The sequence below is a fragment of the Cygnus olor genome, chromosome 2, assembly GCF_009769625.2.
Source record: "Cygnus olor isolate bCygOlo1 chromosome 2, bCygOlo1.pri.v2, whole genome shotgun sequence".
NCBI classification, from domain to species: Eukaryota; Metazoa; Chordata; class Aves; order Anseriformes; family Anatidae; genus Cygnus; species Cygnus olor.
This window is the reverse complement of record NC_049170.1, coordinates 46,496,700-46,520,923: the sequence shown is the minus strand read 5'-3', so window position 1 is coordinate 46,520,923 and position 24,224 is coordinate 46,496,700. Positions and strand designations below refer to the sequence as shown.

Here is a 24,224-nt window from a genome sequence, read left to right as displayed (position 1 = left end):
CAGGCTGCGGAGTCTCCTCTGGAGATAAACAAAACCCGCCTGGACGCCATCCTGCACAGCGTGCTCTAGGTGACCCTGCTCGGCAGGGCGGTTGGACTGGACGATCTCCAAAGCTCCTTCCCCGCCCCGGCCATCCTGTGATTGTGTGACGGGAGAGGAGGGACACCCCGCCCCAGGGCGGCGTTACCGCGGCCGTTACTCCCCACACGGCTGCGCGCGCCATACCCGCCCTGCCATGACGGCAGCGGGGCGACCCCCGCCCCTCCCGGCTCCACCCCCGCGCCTGCGCAGTGCGAGGCCGCCGCTTTCCCGCCGGCGGCGGGTGCGTGAGGGGCAGGGGCTGGGGCGTGAGGGGAGGGGAAGGGTCCGAGGGGTGCCGGGGGTGGGGTGAGGGGACAGCCGGGGGTCTCACCGGGTCTTGGTGCTCAGGTGGAGGATGACAGGAGGCAAGGAGCCGTTTTGCGTGAGGTTCGTCAGGTCTCCCGGCAGCTCGGGGTGCTTTTGGAAAGCTCTCGAGGTAAGTGGCCTGGGCGGCCCCCTCAGGGCCGGTTAGGTGGCTCCGGGGCGGGCTGAGGTGTGCGGTGTGGGTCTGGAGGTAAAGCTGTGTCTGTAACAGGGCTGCTTTAATTTTGTGGGGCAGATCGCTCCTTGAACAAGAATTAAATCTCATTTCAATGAGAAATTGAGCATTCACGTTTGGGGGTGATGATGGGACATAATGATAGGACAAGGGGGAATGGTCTTAAACTAAAAGAGGATAGATTTGGACTAGACATTAGGAGGAAATTCTTTACTGTAAGGGTGGTGAGGCACTGGGACAGGCTGCCCAGAGAAGTTGTGGATGCTCCATCCCTGGAGGTGCTCAAGGCCAGGCTGGATGGGGCCTTGGCCAACCCCGTGCAGCAGGTGGCATCCCTGCCTATGACAGGGGGGTTGGAGTTAGGTGGCCTTTAATTAAGGTCCCTTACAACCTGAGCCATTCTGTGATTCAAAGCCTGTAGGCATTTAGTGAAGTGACATGTAGACCAGGAAGGTCTGGGTGCTGGTCACTCATCCAGGCTCCTAAAGTCTTAGTGAGAATAGTGTGCTTTTGTTCTTTGTTTTTTCCACCTTGGGAGGTTAGAGGGAGCTGAAGGTGCTGTATGACAAGCTCATGTCCTGAAAGTTTGTATGTTGAATGTTTAAGTCTGACGATTGTGGAAAGTTGGGGGGTGTTGAGGACCCATTTGATATTTTAGCTCCCTGTTCTGCCAGTATACTCTTGCCAGGGTAGCTTCTTTGTGGGCTGTTTCAGGTAGATGTGCTTTTATAGCTTCCACAGGATTAACTAGCTGTGATTTGTCAATTAAATACATGTAGTTATATGAACTGTTTTCCTGCAGTCTATAAAAGAATTTCAGTCAGAAGAACATCTCCAGATCCTTGAAGAAGAAACAGCACTCAACATAAAAGGAAACGATAAATCCCTTTATATTTGTGATCCTTTTAGAGGCGATGTTTTCAATCATCTCAAAAAGGTATGCTACCCATCAACTTGCTTATATCAGCTTATGTCTTTTCTAGGAGCACTCATGGCCATGCTTATACTCTGCATGTTCTTTCTTCTCGCACTAAATATAGTAGTATTCAGTATTCACAGTAAAAACTTTAAAACTTCATTGCATGCTGTATTTAGGGACGAAGAAGATTAGCAAATAAGGATTATCTTGAAGCAAGTGGAAAAATAAATAGTATGATTTGTTCTGGTTCTGCTGGAGTCAGTGAGCTGGCTCTCTCTTTCTGTCTTCGTAAGTAACATGAGTTTGTGTGACCTGCAAGGAATTGTCCAGCAGACAAAGACAGACTATCTGGAATTCTGTGACATGCTAGATGTAGCATTCGTTGCTTTTATCAAGGCCAGAAAACCTAAGAGGATTGTACTGAAAATCCCCAGCAGAAAGTAAAGCAGAACTGTCACCTATCTGGTGATGCTAGAGGAGGACAGGCAAGGGCCTTGTTTTGTCCCCCAGGGTTCAGGGACAAAGAAAACTTTCCCTGCACCAGTGTACCTTCTGCTCATTTTCCTCGTTTTCTGTTCTTGTTATTTCATTGCAGCTTGGCTGTAGAATTGTTGGACCACAGGTGGTCCTGTACTGTATGCAGTCCCAGCAGTGTGTCCCAAGAGCGGAGTATCCTGTGTACAACATGACCATGGCCGACGTAACAATATCCTGTACCAGCCTTGAAAAAGATGTTAGGGTAATGCGTTGTACATGATGGATCGTTTAGCTCACTTTTCTGTGACATTTGCTTCAGATGGCTTATTACTAAGGCATCAGTTGTAGTATATATACTAAGTGTAACTGTGCCCATGTGTATACGTGTCTAGTCTTTCTATAGTTTGTAGACTATAGTTTATGTAAAGAATTGTATAATTGTATGGAGAAAGAGGATGTCTTCCCGTAAGTATGTAGTGTACAAATATGTATGCAGTGGTGTATCTATGCATGTACATGGATGGTATTATATAAACATATATAAAAGTGTAAGACATCACTAACATGGCAGTAAACGTATGTTTGGGGATTTTTATTAGCTGAAGAGGTAGGTCACTTAGCTGGAGACAAACTAGCAAGCTAGCATGCTACAGACAACATGCTGTATTTTTGGTTTCTCAAACTACGTGGTAGACATTAAGCATCCAGCCAGCTGTGGTGTACATAGTTTATCTTAAATGTTTTGTTTTAATTATTCCAACATCTCTTTCTAATTTATGCTACCTAAAAGAACAACCATCAGTACAATTTTTTTTTCCTGATACGGTATGATTGTAACATCTTTATTAAGGATATGTATTATATATTCAGCTTACCATAAATGTAAGTAAAACTGAATTTATATTTGATATTTTTGATCACTTCTTTATGCGTATACATTGTGGGTTTTTTGTTAGGAGAAACCACACAGAACTGAAATTTGTTTTTAAGGCAAACCTGAGTGTGATGTAAGTTCCTTTTTTTTATTTCTTGGTGATTTTCTTTATTTCTTTTTTTCCTCACTCAGGAAGAAGTTCATAAATATGTGCAGATGATGGGTGGACGTGTGTACAGAGACCTCAACGTGTCAGTAACTCATCTTATAGCTGGAGAAGTTGGCAGCAAGAAATACTTAGTAGCTGCATCTCTGAAAAAACCTATTCTGCTTCCCTCTTGGGTTAAGACACTGTGGGATAAATCTCAGCAAAGGTAAAACAAACAAAAGCTTACTTTGTGTTGAGGACTGATAATTCTTAAGGTGAAACACACTTCTTTCTTTTACCAATTAATTTTACTTGGATGAAAAAATGTTTTTTTTTCTCCTTTTCACTCCTTTAGCATGATGAGATATACCGATGTTAACATGGAAGACTACACTTGTCCTATATTTCTTGGCTGTACAATTTGTGTAACTGGCTTAAGTAGCTCGGACCGCAAGGAAGTCCAGCGCCTCACAGCTGAACATGGCGGGCAATACACGGGACAGCTCAAGATGAATGAATGTACTCACCTCATAGTTCAAGAGCCAAAAGGTAGAACTTAGAGAAAATATTATTTTCCCTTTTTGAACTGAAGTAGTGTAAATATGCGTAAGAGTTTAAACATTCTGTGTCTGCTTCAGTGGTAGTCTTACTGCTTCTGTACAGGGGAGTAGTGTTGATGAGAAAAGTAACACAGGAACACTGGCTTCGCTCTGAAGGCATACAAGAGGAGAACAAAAGAAGAAAACAGAGACCCTGATAGAACTGAAGGGAAGGGGAGAATCCTAGAGGGAAGGGAAGAATAAAAAAAACTTAAGTTTTTGGGGAGAGTAGGATGGGACTTAATTTATACACTGCTTGAAATTAGATTGTGGATTCATTATTTTTAACTATTGTTTGTACCTTCTGGACACTGTGTGAAGATCCTTCCTTCCCTCTTGTTTGTCGTTTTGTTGTGAGGAGAATGAGAAGCTTCTTACTTCATAGCCTAGTAGAATGAGAATTCGGAGACAAGACAGTTATGTCTGATTTCTTCGTATTTGTATGTGCAGGTGTTGTCTGCACTTTACAGCTTCTTTTTTTCCAGTTGATACAGCAATGTTACTGAAAACATCTTGTAGGTGGGTTTTGTCAAGTGTCTGGCAAGATGACATACTGTTAGCAGTGTTGTGAGTGGTGGAACCTGGGACTAAAGGGCTGCAGAGGGCTTCTTCAGGCTTGGCTGCTTAAAGTTGTAGGATGGTGCCCTGTGATGCTGTACCCATGAACTAGCCATCAATGAGAGGTTTTTGTTTTGTTTTGTTTTTCTCCAACTTTAAATAAAGGAGAGTAAATAGCTCATGAGATGAGTTCAAGATAACACAGCTTGCACCTTGAAATCACTTATTTGAGTTTTAAAATTCTAATGTCAATCCATCTTTCAGCAATCACTCCTGGAAGCATTAGTTTGTTAATAACTTGTGTCTTTTTCTTTTATTTAAATTTGAAAGGTCAGAAGTATGAGTGTGCCAAAAAATGGAATGTGCATTGTGTGTCCGTGCAGTGGTTTTCTGACAGTATTGAGAAAGGTTTCTGTCAGGATGAGACAATGTATAAAATAGAAGGCAGATCAAAATTAAGTAACACACCCAGTACCTCAACGCCTACAAGTCATGCCAGCAAACCTGACAGTAAGTAAGACTTTTTAAGATGCATTAAAGTAGGAAATATTTATAGTAGTCAGAAGGAAGAATGGCTTTGAATTAGTAGGATGCTGCCTACTTTTGCAATGATAATATTTGGAAGGTTTGGTTTCAGCTTTGCTTATGCTTAAAATGCAACAGATTACTTTTATGTACATTGTATATTCCAACATCTGTAGAGTTAAACGTGAATAATTGTTTAAACAGTCAATTTGAATTAGGTGTACCTGTCTGCTTAAGAATCAACGGTGTGTAACTCTGTCCTGAAAAAAATAAATCAACAGGACTGTTCCAACACTTGTAATTTAAATCAAGTGTCAGTTATGAATTAAACCTTAGAACAGCCTTAGAGGGAGAACAAATGCTGATTTTCAAGTATTTGTTTTTTTTTTTTTTTACTTAGCCTGTTGCTTTTAGACTTCATATTTCCTTTTAGACCTTATATTTTTTTTTCCTTTATTTTTATATATATTTTTTATTTTATATTTCCTTTATTTTTCCTTTTTTCCCTTTTTTTAGACTTTTTTAGACTTCACATTTCCTTTTAGCACAACAAAATCATACATGTTAGTTTCATATTTTGTTCAGTTAAATAGTGGAAAGAGAGGAGCGAAAACTAATGCATCTTCTTTTATTTCTACTAAAGCTCATAACTTTTCGGACGTCAGCCACATTTCCAATATCAATTTGAGCGGTGTTAATGAAACTGCTTGTAGTTCTGCTATGAGCAGCAGACTGGATCCTCCTCCTGATGAGCTGGAAAACTTGGACATAAGTTCTTTTCAAGCCCCTGAAGATTTATTAGATGGCTGTCGAGTATGTTTAACAATCTGTGTTTTGAAATGTTCGGTGTTGCTCTGTGGAAGCAAACTACACTGAGGTGCTGACAGTTCTGCTAGAGTAAATGTTTTCTCTTTATCAGCCACAAATGCCATGTTTATTTTGTGTCCGTACACTGTAGCTTGCATGTCACGTGTATATGAAATAAATTAATTATATTAAATATATACATATTTATAGACATATGTATTTAAATACTGTAGTGATCGGGTTCTAGAACTGGTGTACAGTGTTTCTTGATTTAAATTTTTTTTGTTATACAACTTCCATATTTAACTTTAGGCTGGGGGTTCATTCCATTAGTAAATAACCAACCTTTGCTAAAATAGCATGTAAAGATTACTGCTCCAGTTTCTGCTTAATTTCTTTTTTGCTGCTTCTCAGAAACTGTACCACTTATGTTCTACAGCAGTTGTAACAAATTATACAAAAAAAATCCTACCACAATTTTTTTTCCTTTTTTTCTGGTCTTTTGTCAAAGGCCTTTTTTGTTTCTGTGTTCTTGTTGTAGATCTATCTATGTGGCTTCAGCGGCAGGAAGTTGGACAAGATGAGAAGGCTTATTAACTGCGGTGGTGGTGTTCGATTTGATCAGCTTAATGAAGATGTTACCCATGTCATTCTGGGGGAAAATAATAATGAACTGAAACACTTCTTGGACAAGACACTTCACAGGTTCTTATAATTATATTGCCTATTGTCTATTTCTTTCTTGTTTTCTTTATCCCACCGCCTTGTAAACAAGAAAATACGTATCGCTTTGAAAGCCTTGTTTAAGACAACTGTTTAGGAAGAATCACAATTGGTATTCACAACTACATCTGAATGTGCTCTTGAATATGCTATGTTTTGGATATCCATGGGTAACCTCAGTAAATAGAAAACAAGCATTCTTATTGGCGAAAAAGAGGCATTGACGTATTGATATATTGAGGAAGAAGGATTTGGCAACCCAGCAGTGGGCAAATAAAATTTACGTTGTAGGAGAGTAAGGACGAAGCTCTCTGTTTGCAGACTGGAAGAATTAAGAACCCTTAAGGTCTGTAAGGTGCACAATACTTGCTTAGTATTGGAGTTGCAGACTTTAGATGCATATATGTATGCATGTGTATACACACCAGTGGTTTGCAGAGTGGGAAAGAAAAATCACGGTTTTGAAACCTGCTGTAACTTATTTGTATCACACTTTATTTTATAGGCCTCATGTAGTGACAGCAAAATGGTTGCTGGAGTCATTTACTAAAGGTTATCTGTGTCCAGTGGAGCAATATATCCCTCTCAACTACCAGCTGTTAGAGAATCCGATTTTGGAGCAACCTGGTGTGAAGTCAATTTTTCCCAAAAACAACAATCTTTTGAAGAAAGAAACTGTGAATGTTATAAAGCACCAGCGAGCTGCAGAAGATGACTTCTTGTCTCAATATCTAAATAATGATTCTGCGTTAGGTAGGTTCTAAGCCCAGCACGCCATAGACAGCTTGTGAGTCAAATTTGAGTTTTGCAGCATTTACTTTTTAAAAATCTAGTCACATCTAGTGTGTTAACTTCTGTATTGTATTTTAAAAATGAAATTTCAACAGGACCATTTAGAGCATTTTATAATTTAAACCTGATGGAAGAGAGCAGAACGCTACTACTTCTCTGTGAAGCCATTGAATCACCTTTGATGTTCCTGTCAAACAACTTTTTCTTTTTTCTCTTCCAGCTGAAGCTGAGAAACTTACCTCTGGTAGCTTTAATGATGTTACTCACGTGACTGTTCAAGAAGAGAATAATTCTTCTGTCTGTAATGGTTCTTTGGGAGAGCCTTCTGCACTGGTTGAAGGAGGCTTATTTGCCAGAAAGAGATTTCTTCTTCTGGGTTTTGGTGAAGAAGATGAGTCCTGCGTTGCAGATATTATAAAGGAGAATGCTGGGAAAATTGTGCCACCGCAAAGCAGAACCATTGCGGACTATGCTGTGGTGCCTTTATTGGGATGTTCTGTGAAGTCAACCGTTGGTGATGTTGTCACCAATACGTGGCTGGTAAGGGAGTTAACTTTTCAGTTCAGTGATTGAGCAGAATGTATTAGAAATAAGTCTTGTCAGAAAGCAGAATTACTGGTGGCTTATATGCAAATAAGGAACTGAGAAATTGGCCTTACGTTATTGGAAATGTGCTAAATAAAAGGCTTTAAAGCCTTTGCATATTTAAGGTATCTTTCACTTGTTTGATTTTGTTTTCTACAGTTTTGCTAAATAAGAGTTTGTTGTCACAACTCAAAGGCTTTTCATATGAGATTCTACCAGTATTTTCTCTAAATAATGAATTTGTAGATGAAATGTTGACTAATAATGATTTCATTTGATATCTTTGTGCTTACTGTTTCTTGCTACATGCTTTCCACAGCTTTCTGATGTGGCAGAGAGCAAGTCATCTTTATAACTCAAGGTCAAAAAAACATTAATTCCATTTACCAAGAGGGGGCATATGTTCTAGACTAGCTGCTGTTAGTAGTTTTTACTACTAGATAACTGAAGTGAATCTATGCAGACCCTCAGATCATGTTGAATTACTTCAAGGGAGTCTCCAGAGTTGGAAGAGTAGTAACTGAAAAGTTCTGAAAAATGTCTAAGTCAGTCAAACCTGGCAAAACTAAAATTATCTAGAAGAGAATGATAGCTTGTGAAATAATTTGTCTCAAGCATAAGAATGGAAGCAGGTTTGCTTGTTACTGAGTCCATAAATGCTATTGTACAGTTCCTGCGATATTGCTGTTTGCTATTTGGCTTGATTTGCATTTTTATCTCAATCATCTTTTTTTTTTTTTAAGGTAACATGTGTGGAAGAGCAGGTCCTTTTAGATCCTCAGTCCAATCCACTTTTCACACCAGTCCCAGTAATGGAAGGAGTTACTCCCTTGGTGGACTGTGTTCTTTCTTTTAGCCAGTTCACTGGTGCAGAGAGAGATTCTCTAGCTTATCTGGCAGGACTGCTAGGAGCAAGGTATGTCTCCTGTTACTGCTACTTCTTGTTCTTAGGCAGCCAATGTGATGAAATCCTTCATACATTTCATTTCTTCTTTTATAGGGCTAAAAAATTACGGTGTAAAGCTCTTTCGGACTCTGATAATTTACATTGCTGAAGCTATGAGACATTAATATGCAGTTCTTTATTTCCCTCTCCTTTAGAGAAGTTTAGTCTATTTTCATGGAGACTAATTTCTATCAGAATCCCCTGAGTCTCATATTTCTCATATTTGCTGACAAAAAGGACAGTTTTTCGGGTATTGGGCCTTCTGAATCGCTCTTTAGAGTCCAGGAGCGGCCTGTTGTTCCTCTTCAGTAATATCTGGTCCAGCCTCATAACCAGTGACAGTGCATCGTTTCTTAGAACAGTGAATTACTTGCTTACAGTCCGTCAGGAGCTTTGAGAAGCATTAACAAAACCATTTTCAGTCTGGGAGTGGCAAAAATGTATATTCTTGTAACAGAACATCATTTGATCTGATTTGTAGTCTGTTTGAACTGAAGTGTTTGCTGGTGAGTTCTCAGTCCTTCTGTCTTGCAAAATTGGGTCCTTCATGATAGAGGAAAAATTGTAATATGAAAACTGTTGTTCATTTGGAAACGATGTTTTTCGGCTCCAGAAGGGAATCCAGCCTATCCTGTTAATCTTGCAGAAAAATCTTAGGCCCATTACATGAAGTGTACATGGTAAATGGATGGCCTTAGGTAATTCTACTGGTTCCCCTTCACTTGCTTGAATGTGTTTTATAGTACTATAAACTTTCCCTAGGTTAACCTTGTTATGACTAAAGAAATGTTTTATTAATCTAATTTTAGAGTCCAGGAATTCTTTGTGCGAAAAGCCAATGCAAAAAAGGGGATGTTTGCCAGCACACATCTCGTGGTGAAAGAGCCGAATGGTTCCAAGTACGAGGCTGCAAAGAAATGGAATTTGCCTGCAGTCACCGTAGCTTGGCTTTTGCAGTCTGCAAGGACAGGAAAGAGAGCAGATGAGAGCAAGTTCTTGGTTGAAAATGCAGATGCTGAAGGTTGGTTATTAGCAAGCTAAGGGAGTATGGGAAGAAAGGTTAGGTGAATGAAGTTGCTATTTAAAGAAATGTATATGAGATTTGTGTTTAAAAGAAAAATCGGATTGCATGTTTGTGTTTGCTTTGTTTCTTTTAAAGATAGGGAGAGTTCCGTTACTCAATTTAACGACAAGACACCAGCAACTATTAAATCTCCTGATTCTCCAGAACGACCTACTTATCTGCTTGAAGCTGGAAAAAAAGCACCTGTGACCCCTCTTGATATCAACAGGTTCCAGAGTAAAGCTTTCCAAGCTGTGATCTCTCATCACATTGGGAAGACCACAAGCCCTCATGCACAAGGGGGACTGCCACAAAAAGAACCATCTTTACACCTTGACACACCATCAAAGTTTCTTTCCAAAGACAAGTTATTCAAGCCTTCTTTTGATGTAAAGGTAATGTTCTCTGCAAGTTTTTTAAGTCAGTAGAGCCAGTAGGGTAAAAAATATGCATAAACTTAAAAAGAAAACAGAAACTTGATCTTGGGCCTCTTTAAGCTGTTCGCATGCAGCCCTTCCATTTTGAATAAAGTGAGGAAAAATGGCTTTATTTATTTACATGCATTTCTAGTTAATGACCTGTGGATAAAATCTATTGTGTAGTAGATGTTTTAATGTCCTTAACAAAGCTCCTTTGTGCCTATTGCAGCTTATGTGTTCTATATCTCTCAGCATGTATTCCTCCAGATACTGAAAAATGGTTACTTGTTCTGTGATGAAATGTTACTTTAAAATTATTATGTTAAAAAGTATCAATATAATGGCTATAAAGCTGTTACTGCAAGTAGAAAAATGGACTGGGGCTTTGGGTTCCTTGTCTTGTTCTGAAAACCATGAAAAACTACTAGCCTTAACACAAAACAAAGAAGACTGACACTTGGGAGTATCTGTGCTGGAATAACTCTTGAGTGAGCTGAGTGCTCTTGGGAAGTATTCAGGTTTGTTTTTGTCTTCAAGGCCTTCAGTAAAAGGTGAATTCACTGAATTCCTGCAAAATTATTGGGGTTTTATGCATGCACACACCCCTCCCCCAACAGAACAAAACGTTACAAAACTGGAATTATCCAATGTTCTTCTGAGTTAATTCTGTTTCATGAACTACTACTCTGCTTTTTGAAATCTAATAGTTTACTACACTGATAACTTTCAAAAGCAAGATACCTTAGGTTAAAATTCTTCGTATAAAAAAAAAAAAAGAGCTTGGTGTTTTAAAAGTTCAGGGGGAATCACATTTCTCCCTTACCCAAGAAGTTGCATGTGAATGTTAGTAAATTAAAGTGCTGGCTTGGGATTAAGAATACCTGGGTTTGGCTGCTGGTTTTTCCATTAAAGGGAGTTTTCATTGATAGCAATGAAAAAGGAGATCATTAATCTTCCTGTTTTACTTAATCCTAATCTTAGAGTCTGCATATCTTGTACTGTTTTTGTGCAATGGTACTCTATTTGTGCTTGCTTACTACTACTGTAGTACATGGTCCTGGTTTATGAGTATGAGATCTTACTACTATATTTATGAAATTTGCACTTGAGTGAAATTATTGGTTGTAATGTGTTTATGAAAGTCAGTCAGTTACTTCCTTTTTTGGTAGGATGCTCTGGCGGCTTTGGAAACTCCAGGAGGTCTTGGTCAAAAAAGCAGGAAGCTGAGCACACCTCTCTCTGAAGTCATTGGCAGGAACTTGAAATTGGCACTGGCAAACAGCACACGGAATACAGAAGCTTTTACTGCCAGCCCTCAGTTGAAGGCTGCACAGCCAGAAGCGGTAGGAAATGCTAGAAGGCAAAGAATTTCAAATCTTTTTCCTCTGCCTGTACACTACCCAAATACTAAGTAGTTGCTAAGCAGCATGGTGTATAAATCTGTACCAATTTAATTTTGGTAATATTAGGGTAGGAGGATTTTATCACACTTGAATTCCTAGGCTCCAGATGATCAAATGCTCTGTTTTGGACTAAAGTTCAGAGTTCTGTTCTAATCTCCCCTAATGAGAGAAAGCAGAAAAAGAAGCAGGAGAAAAATGCTTGTACTATTTACCATGGGAGTACACAGTAAAAGGAGGGGCAAGAAAGCTAATGGTGTTCAACAAGGGAAGGCTGTCACTTACTATTTTGTAGTTCTTTATTTTGCTCTTTTTCATTCCAATACAGTGAAATATGTTGTGGCATCAGGTGTGATAATTCCCTAATTTCAGTGTACAGGAAGTGCTCAGTCTGTGATGAAAGGAGAACAATATGGTTTGGGGAGGCTGGCCGAGAGTAAATCTTTTGTCTTTGGATTCCTAGTGTTTGGAATGATAATAGTGCTCTCTTGACCATGGGGATTGGGAGTAGCAAATACAGAAAAAATGTGTTTATCTTTCTTGTTAGTGTATATGTTATCACATATTACACTAAATATTTAAATATTGTTGTTATTGATACAGAAACCTTCTAAACATGACTCTGTTTTTTCTCCTCCTTGACCAGGAAGAAGAGCCCAAGCCTCTAGCTGATGTTGTTATCTGTGTTAGTAAAAAGCTTAGTAAGAAGCAAAGTGAACTGAATGCGGTAGCAGCTTCTCTTGGCGCAGAGTACAGGTATCAACTGATGTAAACAGCTTGTAAGCTTCTGCACTGTTAGGAATTCTAATAAGTATGAGTCTTGGCATTATAATAAAAATTATAATACATTACCTTTTGCTATAGCTGAACTTTAGGTTTCACTATCTTAGATGATTTCTGTTGCAAAATATGCCCATCTTTTTCTACTGTCTCTGTGTTCCTGATAAGTCTGTCTTGGAAAGACTGTTTGTCCTGAGATCTAAAAGCACAGGAAAATGTTCTTTCTTTCTCTTTTTTTTTTTTTTTTTTTTTTCCAGAAGACTCTGAAAGTTTTCCAGCTTTTGACTAGTTTAAAATATATATTTTGGATTTTGAATCTGATCTATGGTTCAGAACTAATTATTTTACAGATCGTAGGCTTTTCTAAGAACAGAAAGTTTGCCATGCTTAACTAAAATAGGTTGTCACTAAGAGGAACTACAAAATAACTGCTGTGATTTAAGACAATTCTGGTCTTGTTAAACCCTGTTTATGTATTTTATTACTGACTTCTCTAAAAGTTTTCATTCACAATGTGGATGATGAAATTGCCCTTATCTGGTAGGAGCTTAAAATTAATATTTAGTATATTTTATATCATTTTATATTATAATATATTAATATAATACAATATATTATAATTTTATATTATAGATATAATTAATATATATTTTTATATTCTAATGGAAATAGCTTTGGAATTTTTATCAGTATAAAATTATTTATTTTGAGCTTCAAGAATTAGCATTTCAATTGCAGCTCAGTGCATCAGTGAAGAGAAAAGCTCTAATACTATGTCATATGTTCTTTTAGAAACTGATTTGGAAGTTCATTTACTTAAATAAAAAGAAAAACAAGGAAAACAAACCCTCTTTCACACCTTTCTCAGACAGACTTTTGTTTACTTCAGGAATATTTTCAGAAGAAACTGAAGCTGTTCTATCCTGAAACTCATTGCTGACTTATTTTGGTGAAGAAAGTGAGCTCATTATTTATTTAGGCATAACAAAATAAGCAAAATAGTATTTTATCATGAGCGAAGGACAGGAAAATTTCTGGGATTGGCTTCTGATCCTTTCTGGTAGCAAATTATATCCTCAAGTTGCATTTCATTTTCCTTTCTAGGTGGTGTTTTGATGAATCAGTAACACACTTCATCTACAAGGGAGGGCAAAATGATAACAACAAGGAGTATAGATCCGTTAAAGAACGGGGAATACATATTGTTTCGGAACACTGGCTTTTAGAGGTATGGAACTTGTTTTGTTCACTTCCTAAAAGTAAAGGGAAATGGAGGCTTAAAGCTAATTAGATGGCAATTGATTTTCTGTTTAAATTTACAGGGAACATATATAGGAATTGATGCTTTATGTTCCACTTTGAATTTATAAATTGAACAGTTTTCACCAGTGTACTTTTACCTTGTTCTCCATGAGGGGAAAAGAAATTCTCTTCCATTCACCAATTCTGCTACATGTTCCTCAGAATGAGAGCTACATTTTTCTCTTGTGAAAACTACTTTTTCAGTGATGCTTTTATTATGCTTTTCCCATGCTTAGATGTGGGACTTCTCTTATTTTTCAACCAGTTTCTCATCTTTCATATGTTAATTATGTTGTTACAGAGTGCCCAAGAATATAAACGGCTTCCTGAATCTCTCTTTCCTCACACCTACAATCCCAAAATGAGTCTGGACATCAGTGCAGTGCAGGATGTCAGGCTTTCCTCCTCGGGTAAGCTTCCATCAACTGGAAAACCAGCAGAAGAAAATGAGGTATAGTGTGTGATATAAATTCATGTTCTATGACACCATGGGGATTCAGTTCACTTAATTGTTATGTTTAATGAAGTAAATAAAGTTGATGCTTAGTGGTGCTCTGAATCAGGTTTAGGTAGTAATTAATAGTAGCTACTGCAGAGGATCTTTCAGGTTTTTCCTGCATTTGTAATCCTCTTCTAAGGTGGTGGAGGGAAACCCAGACACTTCAGGGTTAGATGTGCTTTCCAAATTTGAAATAATGTAGTCTATTCTTTGCTTTCTCTTGTAAATGAGTAAGAGATCCAAGACATAAACTCAACCTAGCAGACATTTAGACTGCAGAGCAGGTGTTGCCATTGATGCTGTTGTTCACTGTCTTACTGTCATTGTGGTGGCAGAAAGTTTAGCTTATTCTAAAGCAAGATTATTAATCTTCAGAATTTGTGCAAGTGTTGAACAAGGGTAAAAAGCAAAAATTTTGGCGTTTGAGAATTCTACTTGTCTTCATTGGTTTTAGATTATTCCAGTGGATGAAGATGATGCTGAGGATGATGTCACTACTGACCAAATAAAGGAAACAGTTCGTACAGGAGAAGAACAAATTGTAACAAGTGAATCCAAAGGAGGTAAATAAAAATCCCTGCTTTCAAAATAGTTGCAGAATGTCAAACTGACAATATAAGCTTTTTATAGCGCTGAATGTTAAGATCTGGAAGCTTTAGGTACCGTATTTATATACCAGTCAAATACAGCTAGTCCTCCTTGTTGCTGGAGATGAGAGACATGCTTTGCTGTCTGGTTTAAAGATTCTATTAGGCCATAAGAAAATTGTGATCATCCATAATAAAATAACTTGGTTGCTGTTTCTTAGTTTTTAAAACACTGAAGTTTGATTTTAATGTGACAAGTAAGTATTTTAGACTGTACATTTTTGTGTGATATACAGAAATGTGTTACAAGAGAATTGTGGATATAAGCTAGATCTCATGAGCAATTTCAGAAGGGATCCAAATGGGAATTCCTGCTTGTGTCTAGAAATAGGTGACTTGGGGCATGCATCATTTTCCTAGATACTTTTTCCCCTCCTTCATATATATTGTCTGCATCTTGTTGTGGGGGAGGGAAATTTACTTGAATTTCTGTACTTCTCACCTGTTGCAATATAACAGTCCTGATCCTGTGGGCTTTGTTCGTTCTCTTGAAGTTTTGACCCAAGCACTAGAAATGAGGGAGAACTTCCAGAGGCAGCTGCAGGAGATCATGTCTGCCACATCAATAGTGAAACCACAAGGACAAAGAGGATCCCTTTCGAGGAGCAGTTTCGATGGTTCTCCAACTACTCCTGACAGCACGCGGTCTATGCGAAATGGCCGCAGTAGGGTTTTGGAAGCTCTAAGGTATTGATTTGCATTTTGAAGCACCTTATTTTGTCCTCCGTACTCATGCTCAGACAGTCACTGAAACATAGGTCTGCAGGGTTTTCAGATGTATTGTCTTTCTCTACTGATCTACTCCAGTTGATTCTCCTGTAATTCAGCGTCTTTAACAAGACCTGCTAGACAGAATATTATATTAATCTTAAGATTACCCGTGAGTATGTTTTACTTTTCAAGCAATAGTAGAATGATTGCTTTTTAGTTTTGAATTGAATTTTGCTGATTTCTTTTTCTTCAGATTAATGTTCTTAGGGATTTTTTTTTTTTAAGAAAACAGTGTCACAGTATTTCAGTATGTAGGTCATATACAAATAGAAGTTCCTCACAGAAGCGCTTTGCAGGAATATTGCTCCTCTTTTTCTTTTCTCTCTAAATCACAGTGAATAGGATTTGAGCTCTAACAGAGCTGAGCTACAGTGAGAGATTAATTGAAACCTTACAAATTATTCCGTTTAGCTTGGTATTTATTTGCAAATTAATAGGTTCAGTAAAGAGCAAAGTACACTGATTATGGAATAATTTAGCAGCATGACATGTAATAAAAAAATCTCCTACTTATGTTTTGGCTGACTTTTTTCAGCTGCACTGACACTTAGACACACAAAGCCAGGCTGCCAGAGTTGTTTTTATATTGAAGCTTTCTCATTTTCTGTCCATGCTTTCTAATAAAGCCACTTGGATGCTGCAGTTGATGTAATCCTAACACATTACCTTCTAGGATGGTAGTCTTCTGTAAAACAAACAAATATTTGAAGTATCTATGCTTTTTACCTCAGGCAGTCCCGTCAAGCACTTACGGATATAAACACAGAGCCTTCCCAGAGTGAGCAGATCATCTGGGATGATCCTACTGCAAGGGAAGAGAGAGCGAGACTTGTCAGCAACTTTCAGTGGCCTAACAGTCCTTCCCAGTACCCAGAGCAAGTTCAGAGTAACATCAATAAGAACATGGATGAGTCTGCCTTCAAAGGATCCATAGGTGATTCAGAGATTGCTGGTATAGGTAAAATCACAAAATTTTCTTTTTCTTTGTACCACGCATCAGGCTGATCTCTGGGGCTTTTAAAATATGACAGCGTTTGGATTCTACTTTAAGAACAGTGGAAAGTGAGCATTGTTGGTATTTCTTGATGACAAAGATACAATTTTACATCTTTGAGCTCTGTTATGTGTTGCTGTTTCTTAAAGAAGAGCTTTCCTATCCATTTGCCATTTGTGGTTAAACACCGGGGCAGCACTTGCCTAAAAATTAGCCTGGATCAACTTTAGGAAATCTCTCTCGTATTTTTATTTGGAACCCCATCTGGTTTCCAGGTAACAAATCAGGTAGATATAGTGGAATGCAAATGGAAATGCTAGTGGCAGAGTCTTTTTAATTGTCGTGGAAATAATAGGTGAAGAGTGGAGATACAGGATGATGATACCCATGAGCCCCCCCCAAAGAGGTGTCTCAGAGCCACTTGTGAATATGATTAGGTCAAGATGTCTTTCCTATAAGTTTTGAAATCTTCAGTCTACTGCTAGGACTGAAGCAAAACAGGTGAAAAACCATACGTGTGTTTGCCTTCTTCCCACTTCTGCCTCCTTGAGAAAGAGTACAATCGCTTATTTTTCTCCCTGCTGCCTCCCCCCTTGTCCCAATCTACTTTGTGGAGATTCTTCTTACAGTAACAGGCAGCCTGAAAACTGACACCCTCCTGGAGGAGGTTAAAGAAAATTAGCTAAATACAGTCAATTTATCTTTGTTTTAACTGAATCAATGTAGTTTAGCCAACGAAATTAGGCCTTTTGAGGCTTTCTTTTCAAAACAAGCATCTGGGGACACGAGTCTGCAATATTGCAATCAGTGGTTTGTGGCATAAAGAAGAGCGTCTTTTAAGAAGGGCTGTGTTGTCGTATAACTGTGCATGTTGTAGCAGCAGGTGGGTTTGGGCCATTTAGGATAACTATTTTTTTTTACTTTGTCCATAATTATATTCAGCCAAAGACAAGTCATGTAACAATATTTTACTTTCACAGCTGTTCCTGAGGCTGAGGATGGAGATTTAATGGAAGGTGTAAAGAATCCTGTACACAGAGATCCTGAAACACCCATTAAAGATAACCTGATCCCCACTCCACAGGCTCCCAGCATTGCTTTCCCCCTGGCTAACCCTGCTGTGGCACCCCAGCCCAAAGAAAAGGTTTGTCTTATGAAGAAATGCTTATAAGGACAGGTGCTTTCAGAGATATAACTATACTTTAAGAAAATTTGAACCTATCTGAATTTAAAATCTTGTAGAGGATTACTTCTGTGCAGTTCTCTTTATGTCCCCCTTTCTCCAAGATTTTGAACAAATAATGGCTGTTTGAATAAACAAAGCTCACTTGTCCAGACAAATGAAACTTTTTGCTGCGTTAGCAAAATAGCTCCTGGTGGAACGCTGAGGTGGGCTGTGTGTGTTACCCGGAACTCCTCCAGCCATGTTAGGATGATGGAAAAAAGGTTAGGCCTTTGTTTCCTTGGTAGTATCTGGAATTCATGCTGAAGTACAAAATGAATATGTGGCTTGTGTCCATCCCCCCTCCCCTGCCAAAAACCTGGTTTAAAAACTCCGTGTGTTATAGTGAACTTGGAAGGCGCTAGGAAAATGACTTTAGTTCTTTGCTTGCCATGTATCACGACAGCCAGACTTTGAGCATCAGAGGCACGAAGTGCCCTGTTAAATGGGCTGTGGTGGAAACGCATGAAGGCCCTTGAAGTTACAGAAAGCCTGAATGGAGGAAGCAGTGCGATAGGTGGGTGATGGCTGTGTTCAACTTGGCATCCAGCGAACCTGAATGAAGGATTAGTTTTTAGGACAGATCGGTTCAGTTGTGCCCTGAAGAAAGGGGGAGCCAAGAGGATGTTAAGCAGGAGCCTAATGTCGATTTGATGAGATCCAGCTTTTGTCAAGTGATTGACAGGTTTGGTTCTTCTTTTCCTGGCTAAAAGGAAATACAAAAATAACCCAGAACGGTTGGCAGAGATACAGTCAGCTGTCAGCATAGTCTTTGTCATATTTTCAAAATCTATTATTGCTTTTTCAGGCCGTCACAGAAGATGAGAAGGCTGATGAAGAACCAGAAAAACACCGTAAATTTCAGCTGTCTTCTCTTAATCCACAAGAAAGATTTGATTACTGCCACCTGATTGAGGAATTAGGTACCAGATACTTGGGAAATGCACAGAATAGTGTGTGTCTGTAAGCCGGTCAGCTGTGGCTCTCTGGAAAAAGAAAGGGCTTCTGTTAATGACTCATCAGATTTGAGGCCTCAAATTTATGGTTTTCTGTGCTTGTGAGCAATTCCTTGAATATATTGTTATTATGTGAGTGATCAGCTTTGCCATAAAACTGCAGGAGACAAAACCATTGCTGTTTCTTTTAGCTGTCTCCACAACAGCTTCATTCTTCTTGTTGGGGTGCTTAGGATCTGCCCTCGTCTGGTGTCTCATTCCTGTCTGTGTTACATTGGCACTTTCTTCTTATCAGAGCCACTCTTTCTGCCTGCTGCTCCTTCCTTGGCAGCTTCTGCCCACGTCACTTAGATTGTGGTTATCCGTGTAAATTTGAGTTAACTGTATTTTTATTTAAATTCATACAATTCTCACTTTGAGCGATCCTTTCAGTGGTACAGCCTGACCCTTAAATAACTTGAATCAAATTCATTCCTCAATTCCAAGGTGGAATAGTACTTGAGAAGCAGTGCTTTGATCCAAGTTGCACACACATCATCGTGGGCCATCCTCTTCGAAATGAAAAATTCCTGGCCTCGATGGCAGCTGGGAAGTGGGTGCTTCATCGTTCCTACCTGGAGGCATGTCGAGGAGCTGGCCGCTTTGTGCAGGCATGTAACCTTATTGAGAAATTAATATGTTGCACTTCTTTCCATGTGTTTTGTTTTGCTTTACCTTACTGGGAAAGGATCTAACCTCTGAAAGGCAAATAGCAATTTGGGGTGCCCAAGCCTTGGAATTTTTAGAGGATCCAAAGTCTGAGAAACATTTGGCAAGCTTTTCTCTGAAAACTAGTCCCAGACAAAAACTTGTCCTGGTCTTGTACAAAATAAATATTTATACTTTATAATTACTTCTGAAAATTGAAGCTTGAGTACCTTTTGGTAAACTTTCACTGGTACCAGCTGAGGTAATGTGGATCTCATTGTACCAGGAATTAAATCTTGATTTATTTCAATAAATGAATGTAAGTTTTGAAGATTCCAACCCTATAACCATGTACTTAAACCCCTTGGACGCTCTCTTCCAACTCCTCACCTCCCTGACAATTCACAGTTCTCCTGTGTCTGGCAGTATTTTCACATTGTCCAGACTAACTTAAACAGTGCCTGGAGACTGGATCATATCTTTACATATCAAAACCAACTTGTATTGTTTTGGAAGATACTGTAAGAATGTAGCCAATGGTGTCCAGAATAGTGAGTTGTATTGGATTCCACTGTTGATATCCACAAGAGGAATCTGGTTGTGTATGATGTGAATTGATGTCACAGAAAACATGAGTTGATTTAAAACAGGGGGCAGTTTTTATGCATGGAAAAGATACTTATGTGCCATTAAGAGCCATATCAAATTTAAACTAATGCTGCTTTCCCAGATAAAATTGATCTACAAAGCTACCTTGTGTTGGGATTTTTTTTTGGACATTGTTGTTTTTTATTTGTTCTTCACCATCGGGGAAAAAAATACTAAGGTTGGGAGGACTCCTTTGTAATTCAAGCTTATGATTGTTCTAGGAAGAAGATTATGAGTGGGGAAATAATTCCATACTTAATGTTTTGTCTGGAATCAATGTAAACCAGAAGAAGCTAGCACTCGCGGCCATGAGATGGAGGAAAAAAATTCATAAAGGAAGGCAAGAAACTGGTACTGCTGAGGTATTTAGATATTTGTTGAATGTAAGCTGTACAGTGTGGGTGGCCAGGCCAGTGGTTGTCACCAGAACTTCATTGGTGGAGAAAGTTCATCTGTCATCTCATTAAGAACAAAATGGCTTAGCTGGATATATTCCTAGTTAAGTAATCTTGTTTTTTAAAAAGCTTTTTGTGCTAATGGATTAATATTAGGTCCTTATCTGTTCCTGAGCCATTGTTCATTTTTTTGCAAAGCTAGACACATACATACTAACGTATGTAAACATCTGTCAGCCATCAACGTGCCATTGTTTGTGCTTCAGAGCTCTGACTGGGGACCCAACTTGGCCTTAAAAGGAAACCACAGCTGGTACTGGCAGTGACAGTTAGAAATGCTGTGCTGTGCCACATAGGTGAACACACCTCTCTGGACAGCATTTCCATGGCGCTAGCAATGAGCGTTCTACTGCGCTGCAAACAGGGCACGAGTTTTCTCTTTTCCAAAAGCACCTGCTGTGATTTTTACAGTGCAAGTTCCGTGGTGTTTGAGAGATTTTTGAAAGTGGGACTTGAGCTCCACAAACCTTTTAAACTACTCTCTCAAACCAGAAATTGAAGCGTTCAGTGAAAGGTAGAAATGCTGCTGCTATGTCAGTTGCATCAGTGTAACGCTTGACTTGAATGTGTTTTATAATAACCTTTTTAAAATGAGTGCTTGTAACAAACCCTCTGTGCTACTTGCCTATTTGGAAACCCCGTTGGCCACAGGTGCTTTTAGTATAAATGAACACATAATATAGTGCACAGAGTAGAGGTTAAAAATGTTGTTTTCAGTTGTTGTTTTTCTTAAAATGTGTTTTTGTAAATCAGTGTCTGTTCTGGAAAAAATACTCGTTGCCAAGTGTTTTTTAATAGGCTGGTTTGCCCCTCTCGCTATGCGGGTGAAAGGGCTTGGTGGCAAGCTGCTGGAGTGTGTGGGGCTGGCTCAACAGCTATTAGTAATAGTTGTGTTCGTTTTGTTTTCCCTGCTTTTTATATTTAAGAAAGATGAAACCAGGTGATAGAAAAGCTTCATCTGATGGATATTCCTGAAAGAGATAAATTATGGATCCCCTAAGTGTGTACTTTCGTAGTAAATTGAGTTTCTTATCTAGGGAGCCTTCAGTGGCTGGAAAGTGATCCTGAATGTTGATCAGACCAAGGAAGCAGGATTCCGACGCCTTCTTCAGTCAGGAGGAGCAAAAGTATGTATTTTTGTTTGTTTCAGCTTCGTTTTTGGAAAAAATAAGGATGTTTTTATCTCTTTTGTTTTTAAGATATTAGTAATATTTCTTAAATGTTGTGCTGGGCATTGCGCGTGTTAGTAAGAGGACTTACCCCAGATTGTCTCAACTATCACGTCTCAGCATGGTGGAAGGGTGGGAGGAAGGAAGCTGTCATCTTCACATTGCACGCAGTCAGGCAGGATAGCTTGTCTGAGGTCACACGAGTCAGCAGTGCTGGTGGGAAGTGAGGACAGAATTTCTGGCCCTGGCTCTGATAATGAGGATCAGCCTTCTTGAAAGGTACACACACGATGGTACAGGATGCACAGTAAGTGGTATTTAGTTTCGTATTGGTCTGCTACTTAACTTGGTGAACGTGAATTTACAGGTCATGACCTGTATGTGTCTTGGGGAGGAAACACCAAAAAAAAAGTTTTTGTCTTTTGTGTTTTAATTGGTAGGTGTTTCCTGGTCATTCTGCAACTTTCTTCAAAGAAGCGACTCATCTCTTTGCTGACTTCAGTAAGCTGAAGCCAGACGACTCCCGGGTGAACGTAGCTGAGGCAGCAGCCCAGGGAGTGAACTGCTTGAAGCCAGAGTACATCGCCGACTACCTCATCCAGGTGTGCATGCCCGGGGCGCTCTCAGGAGGGATGGGTCAGGCCCCTCGCCTCTAACAAGCCAGGTCACTGGGAGCCTCCAGAAGTGGCTGCTGCTGTGTTGGCAACGAGCCTCTTTGCCAGCAGTTATGGCCACAAATGCCTGTGCTGAGTGCTTCGATCCGTGGCTGCAAATTTTAACAAGTCGTGCTGTAACATGACTTGTTCCAGTGCTGGCAGTCGGATCTGTTGCAGGGTAGGGAGCTTGCAAAATATTCAAAATGTAGGTGTGCAATGTTCGTTTTATTACTCTAAAACTTAGAAAACAAATGAGCTGTTTCTTTCTTCTCCGAAGCTTCTCCTTGAGCTAAGCCACTTCTTTTTCTCCCTTCCTTTATTGAAGGAGCCACCTCCCCCCATGGAGTCTTACTGCCTGCCAGAAGCTGAATCTTATGTTCAGAACAACAAAGAACTTGGGACTGGATTATCCCAGAAAAGAAAAGCACCGGGGGAAATGAGCAGAGTCAAGCGATCCAGGATACGCTGAGAAAATTCAGTGTTTTTAACTTGTACCTTTTATATTCATATTTATATTTTTTCATTCTTACCATGAAAATTAAAAGCTTGGAGTACCACTTCTAATTTGTCCTGAGACTAAAATAAGTTTACAGGAATGCTCATAGGAAAGATTGCTTTGGTTACTGGTACCATCCAAAACTGTTGCAAGAACTTCTTCAAAAAAATATTTTGTCTCCATAATGCTATGATAACTATTATGGATTTGGTTTAGAGACACCACTCAAGAAATACTTTGTGAATACTTTCATCTGTGTGTTGTGGGAAAAAGAGCAGTCCATGAGAATGCTGTTACATTTGCACACAGCAATGGACTTAGAAGAGGAAAAACATAAAACCTGATGGTTTCTTTCGGGGCAAAAAAAAAGGGGGGGGAGAAACCAGACCAAAAAAGGGCTTACAGATTTTGGTACTAAGGGTGGGTATAATAAATTATTTCTATAAAACATTTTCTGCGTTTCTGCCATTCTGAATGCTAATGATTGTGTTAAGCAAACGTAGAACTCTTTTTCACAGGAGCTCAAGGCTGGCTGAGCTCCCTGTTTGAGTCTGCAGCAGGAACCAGAGGTAGAACAAAGGTGTTAGTTTCCAGCTGCTGGAAATGTTCTTGGTCAGACAAGCAGAATGTTTGACAAGTTATTTGACCTTTTAGTAGCTGTGGGGTCTGGGTCTCTGTTTGCTAAGACCGTACTGTATGCCAGTTGCACCGTGCTGGGCTGGGTAAAGGTGCTTATCTGTGCTTTTTAAATCAGAAGAGCTTTATTGAAGCAGCTGGAATTGCTGCAGCCTATTTGAACAGCAGAGCGCAAGTTCCCCATGCCAGGGCACCAGTAGAGGTACCCAGGGAAATGTGCGTAACAGCCTCAAAGTCTATTTAGCTCTTTTTATTCTTGTGAAGGAGCGGGCTGTCAGGGGGCTGTATTCTTTCATTTTCTAGCTGCTGAATACCCCTGGTATTATAGAAAGCCTCTGCAGCGCTAGCAGTTGTGGGTACAAGGGAGGAGCAGCCACCGGGGCCCAACAGCGCAACCTGGGGGAGAACGGCCCTGCTGCTGCTGAAGGGACGGGACAAGGGGCATGAGCTGAGGGAGTCCTCCGGTGAGAGAGCAGGAGCACAGCGTGCCTTTATGTGCAGGACTGTGCTTCTGCTTCACCACGGTAGCTACTCTGTCAGTGAGCCCTGATGCATGCTGGCAGGATGACCTGATGGACTTGTCAGGAAGGCTGGAGGTGCCAATGCCCGTGAGGAGTTTGGTTCTTTTAAAAGGTGAAATCCAAGGCCCTAGCAGCAGTGGCTTAGAGAAGATGGCTGAATTGAACTGGAGGCTACAGCAGTAACAGTTGCTTTGCTTGATCTTAACAGCGTGATACTTTTTGCTATCTGGATGTCAAACACTGTATCTCTGCCTTGCTTTAATCCATTTTTTTTGCATTATTTTTGCATTTCACTGACAATTTACTGTTTTACTTCCAAAATGCAGCTTTGTGTTATAGGAATTTTAAATAGGTGTAGGTAGTAGGTGAG

At 39.6% G+C, this 24,224-nt stretch overlaps 1 protein-coding gene across 3 annotated transcripts; it reads left to right on the top strand.

The window, feature by feature from the left end:
* Positions 1 to 250: 250 nt before the first annotated feature.
* TOPBP1 (DNA topoisomerase II binding protein 1) lies at positions 251 to 23,191 on the top strand. 3 transcript variants are annotated; one of them, XM_040548425.1, is made up of 28 exons: positions 251 to 322; positions 430 to 517; positions 1,383 to 1,517; positions 2,095 to 2,238; positions 3,043 to 3,224; positions 3,354 to 3,547; positions 4,486 to 4,665; positions 5,324 to 5,493; positions 6,029 to 6,192; positions 6,716 to 6,963; positions 7,223 to 7,542; positions 8,331 to 8,503; positions 9,343 to 9,554; positions 9,693 to 9,991; positions 11,185 to 11,358; positions 12,062 to 12,171; positions 13,300 to 13,423; positions 13,799 to 13,948; positions 14,451 to 14,559; positions 15,138 to 15,330; positions 16,146 to 16,348; positions 17,389 to 17,552; positions 18,439 to 18,553; positions 19,073 to 19,236; positions 20,143 to 20,283; positions 21,414 to 21,503; positions 21,986 to 22,147; positions 22,527 to 23,191. In XM_040548425.1, exons 2-28 carry the CDS (start codon positions 437 to 439, stop codon positions 22,668 to 22,670), a joined length of 4,545 nt encoding a protein of 1,514 aa, XP_040404359.1. In that variant the 5' UTR covers positions 251 to 322; positions 430 to 436; the 3' UTR covers positions 22,671 to 23,191. The 3 variants fall into 3 exon arrangements, with proteins under 3 accessions (XP_040404359.1, XP_040404357.1, XP_040404358.1); XM_040548423.1 differs by having other exon boundaries at positions 252 to 322; positions 16,146 to 16,372; XM_040548424.1 differs by having other exon boundaries at positions 287 to 517; positions 16,146 to 16,372.
* Positions 23,192 to 24,224: the final 1,033 nt, after the last annotated feature.